Source organism: Drosophila nasuta, chromosome 3, assembly GCF_023558535.2.
Source record: "Drosophila nasuta strain 15112-1781.00 chromosome 3, ASM2355853v1, whole genome shotgun sequence".
Taxonomy (NCBI): domain Eukaryota; kingdom Metazoa; phylum Arthropoda; class Insecta; order Diptera; family Drosophilidae; genus Drosophila; species Drosophila nasuta.
In genome coordinates, this window is record NC_083457.1 from 50,841,500 (window position 1) to 50,869,235 (window position 27,736).

Genomic DNA, 27,736 nt, shown 5'->3' on the forward strand with positions numbered 1-27,736 from the left:
AATATACAAAAATTAATATGCTGATAAAATACCACAACATAGATATACTTAACGTATACCAAATATACACTCTTAAAATTCATCGAAATACTTAAAATAATCGCAAGGCTATATTTGGTACGTTGATATTCTTCAAGTATGCCAAATATAAATACTAAAAAATTGTTATACCGAAAAATCGAAAATTATACTATATTTGGTATATTGATATATTTTTACATTCAAAATATGCCAAAGTCTATATTTGGTATATTGGTTAAAATATACTGAAGACAATGTTTGGTATATCGATATACTTAAAATATACCAAATATATATTCTTAAAATATGGTAAATAAATATACCAAACAATTGGCAAAAGTGTACTGATTTAGTATATTGAAATACTTTTATATTAAAACTTTACCGAATGCTATATTTGGTATATAGATATACTATTATAGTAAAAATAAAGTAAAACAATTGCTGACTGTAGTTATTACGATATGTACCAATTGTAAGGTACCTTCTACCCTTCTACCTTCTGGATAAGTTAAAGTTTAATCAATATCTAAGCAAACATGCATATACATTTAATATATATTGTATGTTAAATGTTCCTTAAGTTTAACCTTATGCAATCAAAGCTTAATGGCTTCTAATCATAAGCAGTTGAACCTTAACATTTGCAAGAAATAATTTAAGGCATTAAGACGCTTGGATAGCTATTCCAGCCTCGTATCTGTGGATCTACATGGCACTGATCAATAATACATGCCCATTTTAGAGGCTGAGATATGCCCTCATTCTGTTTGCACAACTTTATGATACCCTTTTTAGGCATTTTTATGGATATTTGGCAGAAAGAAGAGCAACAAAAAAAAAAAGCGAAAACGGATAAAATGATAGCTGGAGGAGCAGGCTGCTGCAGGTGTGTGTGTGTGTGAGTGTGTGACCCTATATATATATATTTATGTATTTGTGTGTGTGCTTGTGCTACATTCAGTTTGTTTGGTATCAAGTGTACACACTCACGCAGAGTCAAACAGTCAAATGGGCAAGTCGCCCAAGCCAAGCTAACCATATGTGTATGTCCTTTTAAGGGCTGTGTATGTGTGTGTGTGTACGTTTGTGAGTTTGTATGTATTATTTATGGCAAGTCCCTGGTGCTGAAGGCGCTGGCATGCCTGTTTATTTGCGTCTATTCTGCGCTAAACTGTGCTATTAAAGCGCGTTTGTTGGTATTTTAACTGTCTCGCTCGTCTCGGATATACACAAGTGCTTGTTTGCTTCTGTGGCTCTGCTCTGTTTGTGTGTGTGTGTGTATTTGTTTGCAAGTGTGTCAGTGTGTGTGTGCGTGAGTAAAATCACAATTTAATAAAAGTTACGCCTGCAAATAAACACCCACTTTTCTGACTTTGCACCTTTCGCGCTTGGAACGTGGCTAAATTCAAATTTTAATTACTTGCCATGCTTTGTACTTTGATAATTCAATATCTAAATGATTTTAGCTGCTTGATTGCCATGACATGTGCAAACTACAATCTGTAATCAAGTAGCACGCTCTCGAAACACACACTTCAAACTCTCAGCAAGAGTCGCTCTCGCTTTGGCTCCCACTCTCTCTCTCGCTCTCGCTCGGTGTTGCTCTCGCGGTCTTTTGCTCTCTTGATTCTTTTGCGCTCTTTGCCTCTTTTTTTTTGGGGCTGCTGGCTGCGCATGTTGCGCTTTGCTCTGTGTATACGAAGCGTTGGCATTTAACAAAAGTCGTCGAAAAAATGGCAGCCTATTTATAAATATAAAGAGGTACACACACTCGCACACACACACCTCACACACATGTGCGTGTGTAAGGACAAACGGTGGCAGGCCACAGAGCCTGGCAGAGCTGCTGCTGCTTCTGCTACTGCTGTTATTGTTATTATTGCTGCGCAATGGCCTGACAACAGTTGATATGCGGTTACTTTGGCTTTGGTTTTGATGACTGCCAGCCTGACTGCCTGCTGCCTGGCTTTGGATAATGAAAAGTTTTGATTGCTATTTGATTTGAGTTTAAGATGAAATTGGTATGGGCTTGGGCTGCGTATACGCAATATTCATTGTCATTAGCTTACAGCTTTAAGCACGTCAGGTGCTGTCAATAAGTTTTAACTCGCACTGGCATGGCAGCAACATCATTCTGTATATTGGTTAGGCGTGGCCAACTGCCAGCTGTGAGCTGCGAGCTGTTCGCTGTTCGTTGCCAACACCGCGTATACATAATATGCAAATCAAAGTGGCTGCCATCCAGCCAGTCCGCCGCCTAGCTGAAACTAATTACGACTACTATGACACATTTGATCAAATTATTTATGCACACTCTCTGGCTCTGTGTGTCAGTGTGTGTGTGTATGTGTGTGTGGCTGCCTGTGTGTGATGCTTGTTATTGAGTGCACTCGAGACTGTCAATGAGCCATCAAATATTTGCCCATTGAAATACACATACATATACATACATGCTATATACACACAATATACTTATATGTTAGGCTTTAAGTCTGCAGACAAGTATTGTAGTATGAGCAAATATGTATGCATTGAATTACAGCTAAAAATGCGCAATTTTTTTAATGTTAATTCAAATACTCTAAAGCAATTGTGCATATGTTTTAAAGTTGTAAATATATTTAGTTTGTTTTTTAAGTAATTTATTTGTTTCCTAGCACTAGAAGCTAAACCCTTGATTTATTATTTTTACTATGCTTTTTCGAACTAACTGAAACATTGTATTTCAAGTGCAATTCTTTATCATTATTACTTTAATCATTTTAGAATACCAATAGGTTGTTTCAAATTTAATGGCTTGTTATTTACTTTCATTAAACTTTCTTTCCACCACTTTTACTTAAAATATGCCAGATCTATTAAAATATACCAAATTAACACACCTAAAATATAGAAAAATGTACTGAAGGCTAATACCAAATATATATGTTTAGAATATAATAATGACGTTATATTAAATACCGAAAAATAGTATATTATTCAGTTTATAATCAAAATGATCTATAGCTTGCCTCAGATTTTATATCATTTATTATTTGTTTACACACAGCTAAGAGTAGATTCCAATTTTAATTTTATAAACACATATTTTATCTAAGAAATTGCCCTTAATATATTTTCACAAGCAATTTTTCTTAAAAATATGTTTATGTTATTTCATTCATTCACTCATTTCTAGTTTCATTTTATTATAAAGAAAATATCGCCAGCTTTTCTTTGATTTCATTGAATATTCTTTTTTTGTTTACACGTAGCTAAGAGTAGATTCCAATTTTAATATAAAATATCTTTCATATTTAATAAATACCAATTTGATTTAAGAAATTGCCCTGAATATGCTGTGTGATGTGTCAAGGGAAAAATGTAGCATAAATAGTGAAAGCTTGAGCTGTCAGGGATATTAAGTTTAGTGGAGGATGCGCCCACAAATGTAGGCAACGCTTTTTATGTGTGCCACAGCGACAAAGTGTGCAAAGTGACTTGCACAATACGCGCTGTGGCAGCAACAACAACAACAAGCAAACAGCAAAAACAGCAACAACAACAACAAACAGCAAAGTGTAACAAACCAATGTCATGCGCAGCAACGGAGGCAGAAAGCAGCGACAGCGAGTAGCAAAGTCCAAGCCCAAAACGTGTCGCCAAGTTGCCACCATGGCAACACCAACTAAATCCACATCCTCATCCACATCCACATCCACATCCACACACACACTAACCCACAAACACATACACACACACACAACTACATGCACACACTTATCCACAGCCAACGCCGGGCATATTATCGCTGGCCACAGTTTGTTGTCTTATCTGAAGCCGCTGTTGATGCTTTGTTTGTCCACATCTAATGTGTGCGTGTGTGTGCGTGTAGCCTTGTGTATGAATGTGTGTGTGAGCGTAAGTTTGTGTATGTGTTGGAGCTAGCGGCAACGCCCCCAGCAGTGTTCACTGCGTAACTGATGATGGCCGACAGTGAAATGAAAATGTAAGAAATATCTTTGTTATTGTTTGTTGTCATTGTTGTTGTTGCTGTTGCTGTTGTTGTTGTTGTTGCTGTTGCTGTCGTGTCGTTGTCCGTGTTACTTTGAGTGCTGGCCATTACGTATACGCGGCGTTGGACACGCGCCATTGCATAAATTCAAGTGATATGTTAAAACAAAACGGAAATGCGAAAACTGCTAGAAAACATTATCTCGCTGCCAGTCGACAGTCGACAGTCGACACGCTATTCACGTCTCCTTCGTGGACCGAAAGCCCCGGCTACCCATGTCAGGCAAAATACTCTCTACAACAACAGCAGCAGAAACAACAACTTAAGCATTGCCAACGCTGGCTCAAAGATAAGCCAAAAGTTGGCAAAGCACATTTTCTGTTTTTGTTACGCAGTAAAACACTTGGGCTATTTCTACTATGTATTTGTTGGTGTGTGTGTGTGAGTAAGCGTTTTTTTAATAAAGTGATAGCTTGATGGCAAGTATTTTCTAAAAATAAATGTACATATTTATTAAGCTGGGCCTGAGTAGATAAATATGTTATGCTATCTCTCAGCTGGCGACCACGCCCATGCAATACATGGGGCCTTGGGAAATACGAAATATATATAGAAATAGGCGAATTGCACTCGAATCTCTGTTTGATTAAACAAAAGTCAATTTCAATTGCAATTGATGTGACAGCTCAAAAGTGAGGTAAATGCACATATGCAAGTCCTTGACATTTTCCCAAATTGAGCAGCAGCGCCAGCAGATAGGGCAGAAATGGTTGCCTGGCGAATTGGATTTGCGAATGAGAGCGAAAAAACCAAAAAAACGAAACGAAACGAAAGAAAATTGAAGTAACCGTGTCTGGGCTTTATTAAATATTTCATATTCGAAAAGTAGTTGGGGAACGGCTGGCTGAACATTCAGCTCAACAACTTGGCTGGCATCCATCGCCCCCATTGATCTCTCTCTCTCTCCACAAAACGAAACGTTTGTGGATATTCTCAATCATACTCAAAATGTGAAGGAACAACAATTTACGCTCAATGACACTCAACGGCGAGCTGTTGTCTCAGCTGCTGCCAACGTCTCAGTCAGCGTTTTGTTGAATGATGCAGCTGCCACCCAAAAGAGAGAAGAAAAGAGAGAGCAAAAGAGTGAGAGGGAGAGAGAGAGGCAGGCAGGCAGGCAGCAAATGTCCTACTGTGCTTTCAGACTAGGCGGTGTTGCTTTGTCGCTGCCATTGCTGCTGCTGCCACTTCGGCATTATCTGCCATCAATAAATTCCAAGTGAAGTGTGCACTTGTGTGGCAAGTGGTGCACAACGGAGCGTGGAGCACAGTCCGAGAGTCGCTCACTGCCTCTATCTCTCTCTGGGGCACAGGAAGTTCAGGGGTATAAAGTGAGCAGCAGGAGCTGCTTGTGAAATTGTGTCGTTGTGTAGCTGTGGCCTTTAACCTTTCTTAGCAGCAACAAATGCATTGTAAGAGAGTCTGTGTGTGTGTGTGTGTTTATACAAGGCTATCATTTTGTGTTGCACACTTTGTGGCGTCGCCTGTGCAATGTTGCATGAAAAAGTGGCGTAAACTTTACACAACCTGCCCCAAATAAGCAGCCAACTGTGCCAAGCGTCGTGTGACTTGCGACATTTCCACGACATTTGAGTTTGCCTCCTTTGCCTCTTGCCTCTTGCCTCATCTCTCTTTTTGTGCGGCACTTGTTTCTTGTTGTTACGCTGCCTCACGCGATCCCGTCTCATTTGAAGTCACAGTCCAGAATTGGAGTTGGAGTTGGAAGAGCCTTTGATTTAGGCAAATTGCCTGCTTGCTTTATGTGTATGTGAATGGGTGTTTGTGTGTGTGTGCGTATATAATAAACTCTCTGAATGTGAACTAATGAGCGTTAACCCGAAAAGGAAAACATTGCGAATGCGATGGCAACTTCTTTCTAACAATGTCGCATGCACTTTTCAAAGCCAAACAACACTGTCAATTTACTGCGCAAACTATGTAATTAGAAGTCCTTGCCTGTTGGTGCCTGGCAGTTGTCATTTTTCAAGCTGCGTTCTCGCCATATGCAAATGCGACGATGACGAGCTTAATTAATTGACTCTGACTGCATTTTTTTTTTGTTCTTGTTTCGTTCCAAAACACTTGTACTGTTTATTTACTGCTGGCAGGTCAAACACAGGCTGTCATTCAGCCTAATTAGCTTCGCCAACCGCCAACAGCGGACTGCCAGCCTGGCCATTAGTTTAAAGCCCCAGTTTGCACTATTGTACAGCGAAATATAGTACAAGTGCTTATTTGAATAATCATAAATTACCATGAAATATTACTCCATGGAGACACACACGCACCTGAACACTGCCTCCCCATTGGACACTGGCCACTGGCCACTGGCCACTAAACGTTGAACGCTGAATGTTGCGCGTTGCAGCAAAATGTGTCGCAAAAAAGAATTTATTGTTGCCATTATTTATCTGCAGATGAATGTTGCTGAAATTGTTCATCATTTCATATTTGCTGTAAAGTTACAAACGGCAAGAATAAGCACACTTTTGTTTTTTATTATATTCATTCGAAAGATTGCTGAAGTTGAAAGCAAAAGGGAATCTTCTAAAGAAAACCTATACTATTCATTATTTTTTAATAATATTCGTATTTTAATTTCTAATTTGCTACTCAAGAAATGTGGATCATTTAGGCGTTTATATGTAATATTTTAAGCATTTCATATTCATGAAACAGCTGTGTTGAGAGAGAAGGCAAAGAAAATCATTCAAACAAGATCAATAGTTCTTTTTATTGGACGTGAGTTGGTATTCTACTAACTCATACAAAGATGCAAAGCTGTGTGATTTAATATCGCTGTGTCTAATTATATAATATCTAATCGATCTTCACGACGTTGCATGGTTACCAACAAGGAAGATTTCATATACCGGTACAACTGGTTATTGCTGCGTCCCTCTTAGGGACAATGGGTTTAACCTAAACCTAAGCCTTGAAGTCTAATATCTTATTAAAGCTGCTGGTACAATTACTAATCAACTTGTGATACTCGTATAAAGCTCACTTTTTTATATAAATTATGTTTTGAATATATGATAGTATTTAAAATACACTTTTTTTCCTTAATAATGTATTGAAAAGTTGTTGAAGATTTTGTTCCATATATATTCGTATATATATAGATTTACTACAGGTGAACCAATTCATAAAAAAAACACTCATATTTGTTGTCAATAATAATCAATATATTTTAAGCTTTTTAATTTAATGAAGGGCCTCTGGGGCAATGGGCAAATGGGCACCGGAAGGCTGGAAGCCGTTCTTATCGGCGATGTAGTCGACGGTGTAGGTCTGGCCATCATCGGCAACGAAGCTGTAGCTACCCTTGACCGAATATTCACCCTTATCTTCTTCTTCACCTGGAATCAGTTTGCCACTCGACTCATGGCGGGAGCCGTCAGAGGTTAAGGTGCTACAACATAAAACAATCATAAGGAAATGCTTGCAAATACCTTTTGTATAGCTCACTTACTCGAATTTATATCCATCAGCAGTGACAACGCTGTCTTGTCTGTGAATTTCGACTTCGGGTGCAGCCAGGACGAGGGCGAAGAGGGCGACGAAGACGATAAGGAACTTCATGTTTAGATAGAGTCTATTGCGTTTGAGATATCAAAGCTAACTATGCATTTTGAGTCTGATCATCTGGGTATTTATATTGTTGCGAAATCGATGCGACTATTGACTATCTCGAACAACATTTGCAAAAGATTATGAAACTAGTTTAATGGCAAATATGATAGACAATAAAATATGACAAAGCAAACAAAAGAAAATACAAATCGCAGTAATTAACTTTGGAAATGCAAATGTCGGCGTCATCTTTAATCGAACAACGAGTTTGAATCTAGTTTCGTCTACATATTCTATATGATAACGTATTTCGATTTGTATGCACATTTAATTTGTATATTGATAAAAGTATAGTATTGATGGTTCACTTTCTGCAAACTTTTTCCGTATAACATCAATGTGTCTGAAATTTGTTGTTTGATTGTGTGATTTGCAATTAACTTTCGTTTTCATTAAATGTATATTCATATTGTTATCATTTTAAAAGAAATAAATCTTGTCTACACCGCATCTATTTGTTAGTTGGGTATTATAAGTGTCTGACATCCGAAAATGAAGAAAGAAATTATATCCCGGAACAGTATTTAGTCCACATCAAATGTTGTAAAAGTTGTGGAAAATTAGAAACGCGAAAATATTGAAAAGCATTAGAAGCATCATCCTAATTTGTTATGTTTTCTAATGTTTTCTTTTTCGGCCTTAGTGAATATGAATATTTAACAGAGATGTTCTTGGTTTTGAATACGTTTATTGTGTGGTCATCAAGAAAATATTCAACAGCATTGCATTTTGATTCAAGTTTTTTCTAAGCTATATAGTTTTTGTCTATAAGTCATCGGTGTAGCTTCTGTTTTTTATACATTCATTGCTCAGTACAAATTAAAGTCCTCCGATTGTTTATATTTAAATATTTGTTAACGAATATAGAAAAACAATTTATTGTCACGATCGCAGATCTCGACTTACACAGCGATCGATTGATTACCAATACGTTGAGAATTTTAATGACTTTATTTTATTTAACTTTGAAATATTTTATTTACTTACTACGGTTTTGTTACTTTGGTTGACAATCTGGTCTATTTTTTCACTGTATGGTATATTTTGAATCGACTACTCATAGTACATCAATATACCAAATAAAGTCTGTGGTATATTTTTTTGGTATTTTTGCGGTATATAAATTTAATATATTTTTTTTTAATAAATGCCGCACAATTTTGCGATTATTCACAACGGGTAGTCGAGCACACTCGACTTATGTTGCATAAAGATAGATAGAGAAGACATTAGAAAAAAACAAGTAAGTAAAAAAATAAGAAAGAGCACACTCGACTGTGAGATACCAAATGATGTCGAAAACAAATTATAGCTCTATCTCTTATAGTCTCTGAGATCCAGTGTTTCATACGGACGGACGGACAGACACACAGACGGACAGACGGACATGGCTATATCGTCTCGGCTGTTGACGCTGATCAAGAATATATACTCGTATACTTTAAGGGTCGGATATGCCTCCTTCTACCTGTTACATACATTTCCTGCCGGCTCAAAGTTATAATACCCTTTTACCTTATGGGTAGCGGGTATAAAAACCAGCATTATTGCATTTTTAAATTTTCCGCAAATTGCGGACTCATTTATCTTTTGGGTCAGCACAATCAACTTTTCATTTCATACCTATTATTATTTTTTTATGTATTTTAAATACAAAAGAGAAGAAATTTATTCATGCCGTTTATAGTTGACACCTCTGCTGTTGCTGCAATTGCCATATCGTCGATATTGTTCTTGCCGTGCCAATTTATTTTACAATTATGTTTGATATAGAAAAGATTAACCGCTGATCTAACAATAATGCAGCAGCTCAGTAAGATGCTTCGTCACACATTTCTAAACACCCAACTCTGCGAATTGATATTCATGAATAACAGGTTGATGACTGTCTTCTTTGATAATGTAGACTGTTAGTAAGAAAGACATCTGAGGAAGCAGAACTCGCTATCCCAAGCCCAGAAAAGGGAACATATTGGGCTTCCAGTGTGATAAAAAGATTTATGCTGCAGGACACATAACGATCTCACATCGAACACCATTAAGGGAAAGCTCACTCAAAACTCAATCGAATCGATGTTGACAAGTCTTTTCGGTGACTGGTAAAAACAACAGATAATCCTTAGATCACAAGTACTAAGCTGCGAGGTAATCTTTTGACCAACGAAACTGTTTAAGGAACAGACTTAAGATGTTGTCAACTACTTTTGACCTCTTTAGTGAGAATTGTCCAGGAATTGTCTGTGATTGAACTGCACTTCAAAGAGTTCATAGAAAAATATCCTCTTTTTTTTTAACAATAATCAATTTATTTTAAAACTGAAGTTTCTTAAGCTTCGGGGGGCAACGGGCAGATGAGCACCCTGTGGTTGGTAACCGTCCTTACCGGCGGTGTAAGTGACGGTGTAAGTGACACCATCGTCGGCGACGAAGCTGTAGCTTCCGCGCACTGCAATACCCTCTTCCTCTGTACCTTCATTCTCAAGATGACCTTCGCTCTCCTCCTTGATGCCATTCGAGGTTTCGACACTATAATATCAAATACAGCATAAGGATCAGTGAATGTTTGGTAATAGGTTGTTATTGGTCACTTACGCGTATTTGAAGCTTACAGGTCCAACATCGGCATCCTGTCTCAGGACAACTGCATCTGCATCAGGATTAACTGGGCTAGCCACGGCCAGGGCGAAGAGGGCGACGAAGACGACGAGGAACTTCATGTTTGGTTTAAGGTTGTAGTGCGTTTGAGATATCAAAGGTGACTATACATTTTGAGGCAGATCGCCTCGATATTTATACTCAACTCTCGCATGTGTAATCTGCACTGACATCGCGAAACAAAAACTAGTTATTCGCATTGTCCGAATTTGTATTAATGCCTATGCAAATACAGTCCAAATGCCTAATGAATACATTAATTTGTTTGCAAAAAACTAATGCGTGACTCTCGGCTGCTTTGCATATTTTTGTGGACGGATGGTTAATTAATTTGAAAAGTTCTAAATTTAATGTGGGCATTTAATCATTGTTTGTTGTCAACCGAGATACAATCATGCTTCACTTTCCCTTTTCAAAGACACAGAAACCCAAATAAATGCTGAGATTACGGACAAGCACGTGGATCTTTTCTTTGCTTTTGCTTTTGTTTTATTTGTGGTGCTTTTTATTTTTTTTTTATTTTTTTTTTAATTATTATAATATTCGCAACCTCAAGGTTAGCATCACAATCTGGTTAACTGTAGTTTTGTTTTTTCTTATTTTTGGGTTTTGGCCAGTTAAGCCATCTCGCTTGCACACGCAGCGTCTTGGCCCAGCGATGGATGCGACCCAGACGAAGATATTACCGGTTATTCGTTGGCTGAGATACAACGTTTGACGTCATAATCATTGATGGGCTAGCCAAAAATTAGCACTTCAATGTTAATGGCAATGTCTTAAGTCGTAGCCAAAAGTCGAATAAGAAAAAGACGAAAACGAAGAAGAAGACGAAGTCGCTGTAGCTTTAGCGACTGTCTTCCCTCCCTCTCACTTTTTGCACACCAACTGAAGATTGAATAGCCAAAATGCCAAATTAATTTGGTGTTTTATGACAATAATACCCCGGAACAATGGCCACAAATAAATGGGGTATTCTAATTTTGCATTTGGCTATTAATTTCTTTTAACTACATATACATTTTATATAGTTGAGTAATGTTATAGGGTATTAATTAATCCATACTCTCAATAGGTGAATTTATTACATATTACACACATGAAATATTGTCGTAGGTTCGGGTTTTGTGTGCCACATTTGGAAAGTGTTTAAAATTAGACCAAGGTTCAGGAAGTGCACACACATATAAAATACATATTTATGAACTGGTTTATGCAGATAAATCGCATTATTTATATTAATTGACTGAGAAGTAGAATGAAATTCGATCAGGTTTCTTTTGCGGTGATTAACACAATGTTCAATAAATTAAACTGTTATGCAGCAGCAGAAGGCGGAACGTGCAGCAAACGTTTAATTAGACGAGTTATACTCGATATAGTTATATCGATACGATATATGTATGTAGATAGATCGCATTTAGATAGCTAATGATTGGTACTTACGCCGATTGGACTGTGGTGCTCCTCTTGTGGCCCTGCTCCTGTACAATTAGCGCCATATTGATGGCCAGCCATATTGTCAGCAGCGGTGTGCGGGTGCAGGGCGTCAATTTGATTAATTTGTCCATTGCTGAATCACTCATGGTGGTGCAGGTTGTTGCTGTTGCTGTTGTTGTTGCTGTGGTGCGTGGCGAATGTCAAAAGGTTGGAAGGTTGTTCTTAAGTAAGTTGCTAGTTGTTGTTGCTCTTATTGTTGTTGTGGTTGTTTAATCGTGGAGTGCGTCTGTTGCTTATTTAAAAATGTTTCTCGTTCATTTGTTTTTTTGTTGTTTTGTGTGTTGCAATTATTTATGAATTACGTTTTTTGTTTTGTTTGGCATTAAAATGATTTTAGATTTTTGTTTTTTTTTCGTTTAGCTTTTTTCTTGGTTGCGTATAAAGTAAGTAAGTTTTAGTTGATGTTTTTTGTTTTGTTTTTGGTTTCAGTTGCAAGTAGTTGAATTTTGTTGCATTAGTTGAGTTGCTTGTCCACTTTCCTCTCTTCTTCGTGTCGCTCTAAATGGGGCATTCGCTCTAGTCTCTCAGTCAGTGAGTTAGTTGGTTGCTTTCTTTATTTATTTTTTATTTTTGTTTTTGGTTAATTTTATTTTATTTGTTTTTTGTTTAGGCAGCGAGGCTTTCAGTCAGTACATCAGTGCGTGCTTGTTGTGTGTGTATGTGTGTGTGTGAGTCTGTGTGTGAATAAGAGTCTGAGTGTGTATTATTATTGCTGAATTGCTCTTAAGCTTAAGTTGCTATCTCTTTCTCGTCTCTGACTTAGTTGATGCGTTGCCAGTGCGCTATCGTTTGACTGCGCGGCAAGGCAAAGCTTAACCAAAACAATGTCAGTGCGAGGAGCATCAGAAGTTGACACAACAGCACCGAGTCCGATATTGATTCCACCTCAATGGCACTGGGAATGGGCAGACTTGCATCTGTCAATGATGCTGTTGATGATGACAAAGATGTTGTTGATGATGATGAAGAAGATGTTGCTGCTGCTGCCGATGTCACAGCCGATCCTGCTGCCCGGGATGATGATGTTATTGCTCTATTGCGCGCTGTTAACCTCGGCCACATTAATCGCGCCAAGCTGCACGTCGCACGATGTTGTTGCTATTGCTGCTGCTGCTGCTGCTGATGTTGATGCTGATGTGTTACCGCGCTGCGTCTGTCATTAGATAACTTTGAGCCTCAGCTACGCTCTGACGTGACATCTGCCCCAAGTTTTCCTCCTTTCTTTGCCTTAACTTTTCTTTTTATTTGTTACTGTATTTACTTTTAATTACATTCCTGTCTGCGTCGTGAGGGCTTTTTGCAAATTCCCTGAAATTGAGCCTTTCGTTGTCTTGACGTCGTCCTTTTTGTGGTGGATTATGCGTTAATTACGCATCCTGTTTTATTATGTATTATGCTCGTCGCACACACACACACAGCCACACACCTCTTTTTTCTATGCTCTTTTTTTGCTGTTGCTGCTTGCTTCTTGCGGCACGTCGTTCATTAATAAATATTAATAAATCTCCGCATTGTTAATGTTCGTCCTTTGCCCCCTAGATCAATTGTGACTTGCGTTTCAGAGGGGTTTTCTTTTTTCGTTTTCTTTTTTTTTTTTACAAGTAATTGTCTTTAACTTTTCTCATCCAAATTGACGCTCCATCCCATATTTCTTTGTTGTCTCTTATTGTTATTGCTGCACTGAGCGTTTATTGTCCGTTGGCTCTAGCTTCCACTTGATGTTGTTGTTGATGTTGTTGTTATTGCTGCTGTAGGCGACGCTTCTCATTTTAATTGCTGAGTAAGAATGTTTTAGAGATGATAAAGTTCCTTTTTGATGTTTTCTTTCCGAAATGATTTTAAAAAATTTACAATTATGTTTTTGCTTCCTTTCCTTGTTTATTTTAGAGTTTATAGTTTACACTGAGAATGCGAAAAATGTGGAATTATTATGAAGTTTTTAATGGCCCAATATGTATTTTTAATTTTATTGTTTGTTTCACAGTTTTGTTTTATTAGTTTTATATTTATTTTTATATGTAATTATTATTATGGTTTTTTCACAGTTTTTGAAATATTTATATTATTATTATCATTATTTCAAATTTTTTTTAACTTTTTGTTTTACATATTTCAAAGTTTTATTTTAGAATTGTTATTAATTTTATTTTTTTGTAATATGTATTTTTTATTGTTTCTTTCACAGTTTTGTAAATTTAATTTTTACTAAATATACACCAATTTTTTTTTTATTATTTCCAATTTGTTTCATATTGCTTTAAATAATTGTGTTATATACATATATATTTATTATTTATTTAATTATGTTTGCACGCATAAACACTCACACACATACACACACATGCATACACTTGCATTCACATAAACACACATATATTTTGTTTAGTTGGGCAAAGGCAAAGCGTCTTCCGTAGTTTTGCGTGCTGCTGTTTTCGTCCTTTATCTTTCACAGCTGCGCGTTTGAATAGCGTTTGCCCAGAGTCAGCAATCGGAGGCAGCCCGTTGACAGTTTGCTTTTGGGTTTTTCGCTTTGCTTGGAGAGCAGACGAGCCTGCAGAGCGAGCCAAAAATAGCTTCAGCTCGAAATTTTTGAGAGCGCCTGTAAGTATGCTACAATTTCTGCAAAAGGCGCGTGCACTCTCTGTCTCTCTCTCGCTCTCGCGTTCTCACGCTCTCTCGCATTGTTTGTCGTTCGTTTCTCGTTCGTTCGTTCGTTCGTTCTGCTTTGCAGCCGCAATTGCCTCGCGGGGCCTAGAGACCCACCTTTCTTCCCTCCCTCCCCCCTTCGGTTACTCCCTACGCTTGTCGCCATTTGGATTTGGCTTTTGCAGAAATGTCACTGGCAAACTGGCAACCCCGGCAGTTACACTCTGTTTAGCATAAACGCTTGCTACTTGGCTCCTGCCACCCATCTACTATACTTCTGTCTCTCTGTGTGTGTGTGTGTGTGTGTGTGAGTGTGCGTGTGAGTGTGTCAGGCCTTTGCTTTTGTATTGCTGTTTTGTTATTTTTTTTCTCTCTATATTTTTTTTTAGTTTTACGTGTATTTTTTAAGCGCATTTGATTTGTATGCCCTTTTCTGCATGCTTTGGCTCCTTCGGGCCCCTATTATCTTTTGCTTGCTAGCTCTTTCCCTCTCTCTCTCTGTCAGTCTCAATGTGTGTGATTTCTCGCTCTTTCGTATGCCACACATTCGCACGTATCTCGTTAATTGGTTTTGTGTGCGTGTATGCGTGTGTGTGTGTGTGGTTTTTGCTTTCAAAATTTACTTGTACTTCGCGCCGTTGCTTTGATTGCTTTTTGTGGCAAAGACGTAAAGGATTTCGAAATTTGTTGTTATGAAATGTGGCAGAGGAGGAGGAGGCGAAGGAGTAGGAGGACAGCGTTGCCATGGCTGTTGCTGTTGTTCAACTTGTCAGAAGAAACGCGAGCTGAGCCGTCACAGGATAAGTGAATTACATAAACATATGTGCAACTCTCTCTTGCGTTTGTTGTTGTTGTTGCTGTTGCTGTCTCTGTGTTTTCAATGATAAGGACTTTGGCATTAATTAAAATGGCAAATATGTGTATGTGTGTGTGTATTTATTATTGTCATTCTGCGTACAAGTTTTCCCCCGCTCTCATTTCACCATTCTGTTTTGGCTTTTGTACAAGCGCCGAGAGTTATTAATGAGTTTTGCCTCGGAACTGGTCCTTACATTTTTGATGACCTACAAAAAGGCTTAAATATGCAGACCCTAACTTGAACTTGCATATTTAATGCGCAACATGGAAAACTTGCAAATTACTTAATCAGATTTTGAAGGCAAGTTTTTAATGGAAAAGTATAAAATGTTGGCACAAAATCAACCAAGTAATATTGCTTGTCTTTCTCCCTTCCACGAGTTTGCAGTCTAATCCATTAACCTCTGAGTAACCAGTATCATTAAGCGGCGAAGATTCATTCTGCTTTTATATTTTATGGTGCATGTGAGATTTCGCAAAGCAATTGAAAGTATGCGGGTCTCTGTCTCTTCCTCACTCTCTCTCTCTCTCTCTTTCATCAGGCTAATCAACGAAGCCGGCCATCAATTTGCTTGCGAATAAAATAATATATAAAAGAAAAGTCAGTCGGAAGCAGCCGGAAGACGAGACCTGGAATTGGAGCAGCCACCAAGACTTGAGGCGGCAGACGGCTGCCAAAAAAGAAAAGAAGGGAACAAGAGACGCACGAAGACGCCGACGATATTGCTCCTCACTTATGCAGAGTGCGGTATATATGTATATTTATATCATCTATATATGCATAAACGTATGTATATACAAGCGAACGTTGCATCAGACTCCGCTTTGGGCTCAACTTTTATTTATTTAGGTTTATCGAGTCTTTTGGTTTGAGTGACCGAGTTTAGTTTCACATTCAAATTATATTTTTTTTGTATTTGAATTTTTTGCAAATATTTTGTTTTTTTCATTTTCGTTTTCGTTTTCTTTTTCTTCTTCAATTTCAATATTTTAGCACGGTAATGTCGTGAATTCCATTTACATGTACACATTCACACACTCACACACACGTACACGCGCGTATGTATGTGTATAAATATATATATATATATATACACACATACACAGACGCACGTCGCGCTCTCTACACCAAGAAATATGCATAAAGTTGGCTTCGATTTTTGCAGCAACGCCTCTTTTCAAGCGAAACGGCAGATTTCATTGAAATAAAATGATTTGATTTGGAAGTTTTCTGTTTTCCGATTTCATTGCACAAATTTATTTCAGATATTAGATTGTTGTTTCCTTTTGTATTTTGTAGTTTTAGAATTTCAAAAGATTATACCAAAAATTGTATGTGGAAAATGTATCTATGCCTCGCTTGAACTATTTTAATTTTTGCGCACAGCGTTGGCGACGACAACGTCTGAACTCAACTCGACACGGACACGGACTCGGACTTGGACTCGGGAGTCGACTCGCTCAACGCTCAGAACGCAGAACTCAGAACATCGAACGCATCGGGACATTCATCGTCGTCGTCGTCGCGTCGTCGGGCATTCGGCAATTTCCATCACTTCGTGTTAGACCGACTGGCACAGTGTGGCACACACAACACGAATCTGCAAACAAAAAAAAAAAACAAAATTCTGGGCGCGACACACGACACACGAACTTGAAGCCGAACTCGAACTCGCCTCAACCGAATCGCAACCGAAAGTGGCACGGAACGCTCCTTAACAAAAAAAAAATGTGCAGAGCTACTACTTTACTTTACTCTGCTTCATTTTACTTTACTTTACTTTACTTTACTCTCTATATGTATTGTGTGTAGCTGTTGTAAGTCGCTGTTATTGTTGGCTTTAAGCGAACGCTGTTGTTGTTGTTACTGTTGTTGAGTTTCTGCGCTTTTTGTTCAACCGGGAACCGTTTTAGATCTGCCTCAGCAGCTGACTTTGCCTCCCTGTCTTTGCCACTTTGGCACTTCATGCTCTCAAGTCAAAATATATCAGCTAAATTGCACACAGAAAGACTTAAGAATGAGGCAGTATTGAAGTCAAATAGTAAAGTAGTTTTTGCTATTTCAATTCGTTTATATTTCAAAAGTACAAAGTTACAGCTACAAATGCTTGCCACAAAATATATACTTTACGTGTTCGGCATGTCGTATGCTTGATATTGAATTGCCATAAGTAACGGCTTACAAGAACATCCCAATTTAACTTTTATTGCATTACAAAAATAACTATATTTTATATACAAAATTGTATTATGTTGAATGATCAACAAAACAAAGTATATAAAAAATTTTTGGTTTCTGCACAAGTCAAAATATATCAGCTAAATAGCGAAAGTATTAAAGTAGAATTACTATTCTATTATACATTAATAAAATAGTATTTGCTGTTTTTCTTATATATTTGGTATCTAAAAAGCACGACATTTTAGAGAGAAATGTTAACCACAAAGTATCAAAATCCTTGTTTTTTTTTATATATTTACTATCAGAACCATTAGTTGTATGATCGACAAAACAAAGTATATATATATATATATATAAAATTCTTCTAGATAGAAACCCTTAGACACATGCAGTAATGAAGCAAAATAATAAAATACTTTTTGTCTTCTAAAATACAAAACTAGAGCAACAAATGTATGCCAAAAAGTTCTTATAATATTGTCATGATTTGCAAAACATATGCTTGATATTGTATTGTATTTTAACTATTTATTTATTTGTTATTTTTATATTGATCATATTGATCATAAATTGTATGACAAATTAATTTCTGCTATATTCACATGTCAAAATAAATGGGCTAAATTGCTCATGAAAGAGTTAAGAGAAAGGCAGTATTAAAACAGTATAGTAAAATTGCTTTTGCTCTTTTGACTCATTTATATTTGGTATTTAAGAAGAACAAAATTGTAGCATCTAATGTTTGGCACAAAGTAATCATCATACATATGTATATACTTACAGTATTTTCTTGTTTTTCGTTTCGTATTCTTAAAATGGAATTTCATTGTTTTTTCATTTATATACATAATTTATACTTATTACAGGAAATAATACCTCTAATAAAAAGTTAAACAGTTTCTGCTCCTTCAATTCGTTTATTCTTGTTATTTAAAATGTTTGCTATAAAGTTTTATTTACTTATAATATTGTTTGTTTATAATCTTGTTTTGCATGTCGTATGCACGATATTGAAATACTATAAGTCAACCTAAATATTAAAATCTTACAAAATCAGTTCACAGCTGCAACGTCAGAATATTTTACACATATTTATATTTTAAATATCCAAACTGCATTTTAAAACATTTTCATTAACTTGAGAGTGTTTATTTTCTCTGTTCTTATTAATTTATATTTATTTAGTTTATAATTTAAGGATCATGAAGAGCGTTCTAATGACATATTCAGCTGCAACAACAAAAATAAAACCACTTTAAAAATGCTTCCGCTAAAAAAAATTCATTAAAAAACGGGTTAACATATCATCCCAAGTTAACTTTAATTACATTATGGAATAAATAATTATATGTGCATAAATATTTGTTTTTGACATATTTTTTATAAGAGACCTTAGTAGGAGAAATAAAGATTTGTTTTATTTTTAATTTTGCAACTTTGTGTTAGGTTAAACCGGCAGCCAAAAGAGAAGCAGAGGAGACCTCTTTAGCAGTACCGGTCAACTTTATGTTAACACCGACTGCAAACTCGATATATCTACTGCATTTTATTAACATACTATTCTAATATATGTCGCTAACATATATACATACATGCACAAGTTAAGCAGCTTTGCATTCAAAACTATAAGGTGACATGCATTAATTTTTTTAAGGCATGAATTAATTTTTGTATTCATTTACATATTCGCGAATTTTTTATTATACTCCCAATAAAACCAGTTTTCTAAATTTTTCGCCAATGATGTTGCGAATTATTTGCACACCGAAGTTGAGTATAAATATCGAGGCGATGTGCATCAAAATGTATAGTCACCTTTGATATCTCAAACGCACTACAATCTTAAACCAAACATGAAGTTCCTCATCGTCTTCGTCGCCCTCTTCGCCCTGGCCGTGGCCAGCCCAGTTAACCCTGATGCAGATGCAGTTATCGTGAGGCAGGAAGCTGATGTTGGACCCGAAGGCTACACCGCTTAGTAAGTGGGCAATAATCAACTGATTACCAAACATTCACTGATCTTATATTGTATTTACCGTTATAGTTCGGAAACCTCGAACGGTATCAAGGAGGAGAGCTCAGGTCATCTTATCAACCAAGGCACAGAGGACGAGGGTATTGCTGTGCGCGGAAGCTTCAGCTACCCAGCTCCCGATGGTTCAATTATCTCCCTCACCTACGTCGCCGATGAGAACGGTTTCCAGCCTGAGGGAGCTCATTTGCCCGTTGCCCCAGAAGTTTAAGAAACTTTATATTCCAAATAAATTGATTATTGTTAAAAAAAAATTTCTGTTTTCTTTTGTGTCTTCTTGTTTCTACACCTGCATTACACGCTGAGTGTTGCTGGTGTTTAAATGAGTTCTTCGATGATGATAACATACTATCAGATCTTGTCTTAAGGTATGAAATGGGTGTCCATATAAGGCATATAAGGACAATTATAAAAAAAAAACAAATAATAAAGTTACAGTCGAATGTGCTCGACTGTGAGATACCCGCTACCCATTTTTAATAAATATATATATATAAACCGAAAATACTAAAAATACTAAAAGTATACCAAATGGTATATTTGGTATATCGATATAGTACCAGACTCAAAATATATCATAGACGGCACAATATACCAGATTGTCAGCCAAAGCAACTAAGACCCCTAGTAAGTAGGCGTTTTTGCCCATACAAAAGTATTTCGTTAATAACTTCGCAACCAAATTCTCAGGAATCATAACTGCTATAGTAATTATTGTATATACCAAAACTCTAGCTTTAAAATTACGCTTGTTATTCAATTTCTTTTATTTGCGGGGCGGAAGTGGGCGTGACAAAAATTTGAAATAAACTTGATATGCGTGCAAACATAACAAATGCTGTCGAAAAAAATTATAGCTCTATCTCGTTTAGTCTCTGAGATCCAGTGTTTCATACGGACGGACGGACAGACGAACAGACACACAGACAGGCATACGGACATGGCTGTATCGTCTCGGCTGTTGACGCTGATCAAGAATATATATACTTTATAGGGTCGAAGATGCCTCGTTCTTCCTGTTACATACATCTCCTGCCGGCACAAAGTTATAATACCCTTCTACCCTATGGGTAGCGGGTATAAAAATGTAAGCCGGCATGTCGTCAACTGCAACTAAATCACTAAAGGAATGCATCAATATTATAATCATATTAATATAATATGTAATTAATTGATTATAGACGTCAAGGCCAAAATTATGCTTTTTGTTTCCGTATAAGAAAGGCTTTCATCGTTACCCATTACAAGAGACATTAGTATAAAATAAAGATTTGTTTTATTTTTAATTTTGCAACTTTGTGCTAGGTTAAACCGGCAGCCAAAAGAGAGGCAGAGGAGACCTCTTTAGCAGTACCGGTCAAATTTATGTTAACACCGACTGCAAACTCGATATATCTACTGCATTTTATTAACATACTATTCTAATATATGTCGCTAACATATATACATACATGCACAAGTTAAGCAGCTTTGCATGCAAAACTATAAGGTGACATGCATTAATTTTTTTAAGGCATTCATTAATTTGTATATTCATTTACATATTCGCGAATGTTTATACCCGCTACCCATAGGGTAGAAGGAGGCATCTCCGACCCTATAAATATATATATTCTTGATCAGCATCAATAGCCGAGACGATCTAGCCATGTCCGTCTGTCTGTCTGCCCGTCCGTCCGTCCATATGAACACCTAAATCTCAGAGACTATTAGAGATAGAGCAATAATTTTTTTTCGACTGCATTTGTTATGTGTATACAATAATAACAATAGTATTTATGATTCCCGAGATTTTAATTGCGTTCAGATAAATTGTGCAAGTTATTAAATAAATAGTTTTGTATGGGCAAAAACGCCTACTTGCTAGGGGTCTTGGTTGCGTTAGCCGACAATCTGGTATATTGTGCCGTCTGTGGTATATTTTGAATGTGGTACTATTTCGATATACCAAATACACTATTTGGTTTATTTTTAGTATTTTTGTAGTATTTTGGGTATATTTTGAAAATTATACCGGAATATTTTGCTTTTATTCAAAATAGGTAGCGGGTATCTCACAGTCGAGCACACTCGACTGTAGCTTTCTTACTTGTTTATCATACTCCCAATAAAACCAGTTTTCTAAATTTTTCGCCAATGATGTTGCGAATTTTTTGCACACTGAAGTTGAGTATAAATATCGAGGCGATGTGCATCAAAATGTATAGTCACCTTTGATATCTCAAACGCACTACAATCTTAAACCAAACATGAAGTTCCTCATCGTCTTCGTCGCCCTCTTCGCCCTGGCCGTGGCCAGCCCAGTTAACCCTGATGCAGATGCAGTTATCGTGAGGCAGGAAGCTGATGTTGGACCCGAAGGCTACACCGCTTAGTAAGTGGGCAATAATCAACTGATTACCAAACATTCACTGATCTTATATTGTATTTACCGTTATAGTTCGGAAACCTCGAACGGTATCAAGGAGGAGAGCTCAGGTCATCTTATCAACCAAGGCACAGAGGACGAGGGTATTGCTGTGCGCGGAAGCTTCAGCTACCCAGCTCCCGATGGTTCAATTATCTCCCTCACCTACACCGCCGATGAGAACGGTTTCCAACCTCAGGGTGCTCATTTGCCCGTTGCCCCATAAGCTTAAGAAACTTTAGGTTTCAAATAAATTGATTATTGTTAAAAAAAAATTTTCTGTTGTCTTTTGTGGGGGAAGTTTGATTGTATTCTTGTTTCTACACCTGAATTTAAGACTGAGTGTTGCTGGTGTTCAAATGAGTCCCTTGATGATGATAACATACTAACAGATCTTGTCTTAAGGTATGAAATGTGTGCCAATGTAAGGCAGATGCTTCCAGGATAACTATGAAACAAAAGAATGTAAACCGGCATTTCGTTAACTGCAACTAAATCACAAAAGGTATGTATCAATGTTATAATCCGATTAATATGTAATTAATTGTTTATATGATAGAAGTCAAGGTCAAAATGATGGTTTTTTGTTTCAGTATAAAAAGGCTTTGTCAACCATCGCCATCAACCATAAATAAAAACAAAAACAGTGCGGTATTAATTATAAAAGATACCATATTATTAATAACGGTAAAAAAAAAAAAATAAACCATGAACTATATTTTTCGCCATAAAAAATTTCTTAAAAAACTTCTACAATTTTTATCAATTCGCATTAAATTTTCAGGAATCATAAAGAAAATTATTGTGTTTACCAAAGCGACTTGCGAATGCGGAAGTAGGCTTGGATTTGAATTCTTTATCCTTTAAATAAAAAACAAATATGAGTTGCGTTATACTTTAACAACACATAAGGTAAACATTGGGAACAAATATTAATCGAAACACAATAATTCAAATGCAAAATGGAATGCAATATATAAAAGACATGAAGAAGTCCTTTCGAATTCCATAAACACGTTATTTACCCCATATTTATGTATACGTACAACTAATAAAGAGATACAAAGTAGACAACTTAGTAATATAATTTTATAGACTCAGCTTTTAAATAAACAAATATATTTTATATTGAAAGTTGTCAAAGCTGTTTGAGCATGCAGCTAACCAAAGTTGAAATAGACGAGTTGAACAAAGCTTCGAAACTGGTTTAATTCGCAATGCTTTTAACTCATAGATAAGTGGCTGATAGTCATCACTCTATTTTGATAAACCATTAAACATAATGCAAAGCGAACCCCGGAATGCACAATACACGATCCATATCATGAATTTGATGTATGCAAATCGATTGTCTGCGATCGCAGAGCAAGTAATTTATGCAAATCTATTCAACGACATTTCTGGTCAAATAAGTTAACTGATTTATTGCAATTGTACGCCAGTTGAGCTTTCTTTTGTTAGCTGGGTCACTTATGCGCACAAAGTTATTAATTACACGACGACCAAAGTATTGTATGAGGTCGAAGGTAGAAAGGGGGCCTTGGGAATAGCATTCTGGAGAGAGGCTAGCCGATGGCTATTGCTGAATAAATCGTGTCGTAAAAAGACAAATACTTTTGCAAAAGCCAAATATTGTGTTGTGGCAGCCAACACGTAGTATACGTATTTTTGGTACATGCTCGCTTGTATTGCGTATACGTCACAGTGTCCTGCGTTTAGCTACACAGACTGCGTTGCGATGCTTGTAATTTTATGTGTGTGTATCTGAATTGCGCAATATAGCATATTCATAAATGGCAAAAGCGATATAAACACAAAGCAGTTAAACAGGCAAAAGCAAAGGAGCAAGAGCAAGAGCGAGATAGAAAGAGAGAGAGGGAAAGCCAAAGCGAAAGCGAGAGCGAGCGAAAAGAGCTAAAAATAAAATGTAAATAAATAATTTGCACTGCGTCATGTCAGAAATTTTAAACACATAATTAACAGCTTATTTAACCCTGTTCTCTGCTGGGGCTGCTGCCACTGTCACTGCGCCAGATTATTCTGCATGGCTTGGCTCTGACAGCCAGCCACAGTGTTCGGTTTGGGGAGCAACTAGGCTGGGGCTATCGACGGAGAGGGAGAGTGGAGAGGGAGAGTGGAGAGGGAGAGTGGAGGGGGGTCTCTGAGAATTCATAAAAAGTTGTCTATGCTTGGGGCGCTCGCAGTGACAATCGTGGCCTGCACCAAAACACAATGCTGGTGCCCAGAACTGCCAGAGAACTGTAGAACTCTCTGTCAGTGTGTGTGTGTGTGTGTGTGAGTGTGTATGTGGTTGTGTGAGTGTGTGTGCCACTGTGGGGCAGCAAGGGCAATGACGACAACGACAAGTTCGAAACAAAAGCGAAACAAAAACAGCAACAACAACAATAATAATAACAACAACAACAGCAATATTCAGCAGTGGAGCAGTAAACGAATTGCCTTACCACACACACACAAACACAAGCACACATACACACACACACGTACTAACACATATTTGTGCAGCATTTTTTAAACAGCGACAACAGCGAATTGCGATGGGATACTTCTGTCAGACAAGTTTGAACAGTGGACGAACCTCTGACAGCAACAATGGCATTGAAGTAACATTTTTTTTTAAAACAATATTAACATTATACTTTTAGAAGTACAACAACAGTTTTTTTGCCAACCAAATAGTTAACTAAATATTTTAATTTGCATACATTTTTTAATTCGTTCACATTTTAATAAGACAGAGACTCAAATTTTGTCTACCATGTATTATGCTAAATATTTAAATTTACTTTTTTTTTTAAATTAATTAAAGATAAAAAACATTTCTTCGCTTATAATAATTATGCTTTATTTATTAAATTTAAAACAAAGATTCTTTTTCAAAGACAAGTTTTAAACAAGCATTTAAATTAATGCGATTTTCTCTACTCTTTTATATATTAGTTTTAAAAAACAACAATTCTATATTTGTCAGCCAAGTATTCTAATTTGCTTACTTTGTTGTATATAATTTTCTTGAGGCATTCGCATTTTGACAATAAATGAACATCGACTCATTTCCTGTCTGTCAAGTTTTCAACTAAGTAGTTTTAAACAACAACTTCGCGCTTTTTTTTTTTGTCATTTGTATTTCTACAATTGCCTTAAATTTTACTATAATGATAAACAGAGTTCAACATACTCTTTATTTTTGCATTGTGTCAACAATTTAATATTTACTTGGTTGATAAAAATTAAGTTGTTGATCTCCTTGAAATAAAATGAAATGTTTACATTTATTATTTACATCTTATTTAGTATAAAACTTGGCTTTGGTAAATAAACTTTATAATTTCTAATCAACATTATTAATTTAATACTTGACCTACGATAATTGAGTATTTGTTTCAATTCAATAATGCATTTTTCCTTCCAATAAAATGAATTGTATAAGAATCATTATATTATTTTATATTTTTGTAATTTTTTCATAGCTAAATTTTACTTTAATTATGTTAGAACTAAAGAACTTTTTCTTTCCCATTCTGATAAGTTATAAAATAATATTAAATTTATACATATATTGTATTTTAATGAGGAATTAATATATTATTATATATTATAATGAGTAAATGAAGCATATAATTTTTATAATTTTTTTATAGCTAAACTTTTATTTTAGTTTTGTGAGAACTAAAGAACTGGTTCTTTTCTATTCTGTTAAAATTATAATTAAAAGTGTAAAATGTATAAATATCGCTTTGTTAATTTAAGTTGAATATACTTTGTTATTTTATCTTATCTTTTTCATAGTCATTCAAATGATTGCTATGGAAACATTTTATATTATTTATATTCCCCAAGAGCATAAGTAAAGTATTTATTAGTTTAGTTTGCTTCGTAAATATTTTAGATAATTTTCACTCTTTATTTATTGCCATTCATATGATCGTTCTGTTGTCTGCACAGTGTGCAGCATAATCAGTGAATGCTAGAGACACAGCTGGAGAGTGAAGAAGCATCGAGCGTATAGAACAAGTGGATGAGAGAGGAAGGAGTTTGTGTCGTATCTAAGCATACCTATATTTGCTACATGTGTATGTGTGTGTGTGTGTGATACACTCAGTGGTGCTGTTGTGTTTTAATGTGTCATACACCCAACGCCACTCCCTGCTGTGTGGCCCAATAACAACAAACGCAACAATAACAGCAACAGCAACAGCAACAACAACAATAACGTCATAATCACCGCCATCATCATCATCATCATCAGCGACAGTAACAGCAGGAGAAGCGTTGCCATCAGGCACTCTTGATGGGTGGGCGTGGCGTGTGGACAAATGTGCATGTGCGATGCAAGTTTGTGAGTGCAAAAAATTAAAAAAACAGAAAAGAAGAAAAACACACAGAGAATAACACAGAAAATGGAAAAAGAAATCAACGCAAAAAGGAAGAAAGCTGCAAATGTAGGCGACAACAAGCATTTCTTTTTTTTTGTTTGTTCGCCTTGCCAATGAAGCGAAAATGAAGAAAAGAGAGAGAAGTACAGTGAGACGGGGAGAGCGAGCGAGACAGAGATGCAAGGAAAAATAAACAAAGAAGCAGCAGAGCAAAAAAAAAAAAGAAAAACATAGAAACAGAAAATAATTTATTTCGGTTGACACATTTTGCTTTTGGTGCTGCTGCCCGCTGACCCGCTCAACGAGCAATTCAATGCTGCTGCTGCTGCTGCGAGACATAAACACAGCAACAATATCGTCGAGCAGGCGCAAGGATATACAGGATGAGCCAGTGAAATGTGGAGAGGGAGGAGGAGGTCAAGCCAGCAGCCTAGCTTTAAACAAAAGAGCAGGAAGTGCAAATGCTTCTTTCACTTTTCTCATATTTCGTTGGGCAACGCTTTTTGTTTGCTTTGGCTATGGCGACGTTCTTTTGCCTGTTACTAAATTATTAGTGTGACCCAACACACACACATACACACAAACAGACAACTTTTCGCTAGTTTTGCTCTCTGCCATTTTGAATTTTTAAAGCAGCAACGAAATGATGACAGTCTGAGTTTGAGGCGCGGTTTTTGTTGCTGTTGCTCTTGCTGCTGCTATTTTTTTGTTTTTCGGCAGTAAGCGCGCAAATTGGCTAGCCCTGTCACCGAAAATAAGTTTTCACTCGGCTGGGCAAGGCCGGGCAGGCCTTGTGTGTGCAGACCTCTGTGTGTGTGTGTGTGTGTGTGTGTGTGCATGGGGGCGTATACATAATTTCGGCTGGGCTGCATGAAATTTTTGGACAGCGTGCGGCAAGTGCCCAGTTCTGAATCTGAATCTGAATCCCAGTCTCAGTCTCCCAGGTAAAGCGGTAGCCAAAAGAATGGCAACACTTATTATTGTTTGAGCAACAACAACAACAACAAAAGTAACAACAACAACAATAGCAACAGCAAACCATAACAAGCAGCTCTACAGCGCAAGCGTTTGCCCGGGAATTTTCATAAAAGCCAGAGAGTCTGCCAGCTGCTTGGATGCTGCCCAGCTAGCTAAGCTCTCTCGCTCGCTCTCTATCTTAAACTCTCTTTTACTCTCTTCATTCCTTCTCTCTCTCTCTCTCTCTCTCGCTCTTCATCCCTTATGCTTTCTTTATCACACGCTGTTCAGTTTATCTCATCGCGCGCCAAGTCTAACTTTCCAGGCCCAAATCTTTTGCGTTGTGTTTGCATTGTAGATTTGCTTTTCTTTGTGAGTGTGTATGTGTGTG

At 36.8% G+C, this 27,736-nt stretch overlaps 5 protein-coding genes across 9 annotated transcripts in view; 2 read left to right on the top strand and 3 right to left on the bottom strand.

Moving 5' to 3' along the window:
- The window catches only part of LOC132793299 (gamma-aminobutyric acid receptor subunit beta), a 44,143-nt gene extending 27,338 nt beyond the window's left edge, over window positions 1-16,805 (bottom strand). For all 5 annotated transcript variants that reach the window (XM_060803107.1, XM_060803104.1, XM_060803108.1 and 2 more), the window contains exons 1-2: window positions 16,695-16,805; window positions 11,813-13,768 (exon numbers count right to left, since the gene is read on the bottom strand). In XM_060803107.1, the coding sequence (XP_060659090.1) occupies window positions 11,813-11,952 (140 nt within the window). In that variant the 5' untranslated portion in view covers window positions 11,953-13,768; window positions 16,695-16,805. The remainder of the gene's footprint in view (window positions 1-11,812; window positions 13,769-16,694) is intronic.
- LOC132792125 (larval cuticle protein 65Ag1-like) lies at window positions 7,254-7,754 on the bottom strand. The gene is made up of 2 exons (XM_060801371.1): window positions 7,554-7,754; window positions 7,254-7,493 (listed from the first exon to the last, which is right to left on the bottom strand). The coding sequence occupies exons 1-2, from the start codon at window positions 7,661-7,663 to the stop codon at window positions 7,286-7,288; spliced, it is 318 nt and encodes a 105-aa protein (XP_060657354.1). The 5' UTR covers window positions 7,664-7,754; the 3' UTR covers window positions 7,254-7,285.
- LOC132793300 (larval cuticle protein 65Ag1-like) lies at window positions 9,965-11,769 on the bottom strand. Its single transcript, XM_060803110.1, has 2 exons — window positions 10,307-11,769; window positions 9,965-10,240 (listed from the first exon to the last, which is right to left on the bottom strand). The coding sequence occupies exons 1-2, from the start codon at window positions 10,429-10,431 to the stop codon at window positions 10,015-10,017; spliced, it is 351 nt and encodes a 116-aa protein (XP_060659093.1). The 5' UTR covers window positions 10,432-11,769; the 3' UTR covers window positions 9,965-10,014.
- A 2,567-nt stretch (window positions 16,806-19,372) lies between the features above and the next one.
- LOC132792001 (cuticle protein CP14.6-like) lies at window positions 19,373-19,808 on the top strand. The gene is made up of 2 exons (XM_060801183.1): window positions 19,373-19,530; window positions 19,597-19,808. Exons 1-2 carry the CDS (start codon window positions 19,406-19,408, stop codon window positions 19,793-19,795), a joined length of 324 nt encoding a protein of 107 aa, XP_060657166.1. The 5' UTR covers window positions 19,373-19,405; the 3' UTR covers window positions 19,796-19,808.
- A 1,992-nt stretch (window positions 19,809-21,800) lies between these two features.
- LOC132792491 (cuticle protein CP14.6-like) lies at window positions 21,801-22,217 on the top strand. The gene is made up of 2 exons (XM_060801896.1): window positions 21,801-21,958; window positions 22,025-22,217. Exons 1-2 carry the CDS (start codon window positions 21,834-21,836, stop codon window positions 22,215-22,217), a joined length of 318 nt encoding a protein of 105 aa, XP_060657879.1. The 5' UTR covers window positions 21,801-21,833.
- Window positions 22,218-27,736: the final 5,519 nt, after the last annotated feature.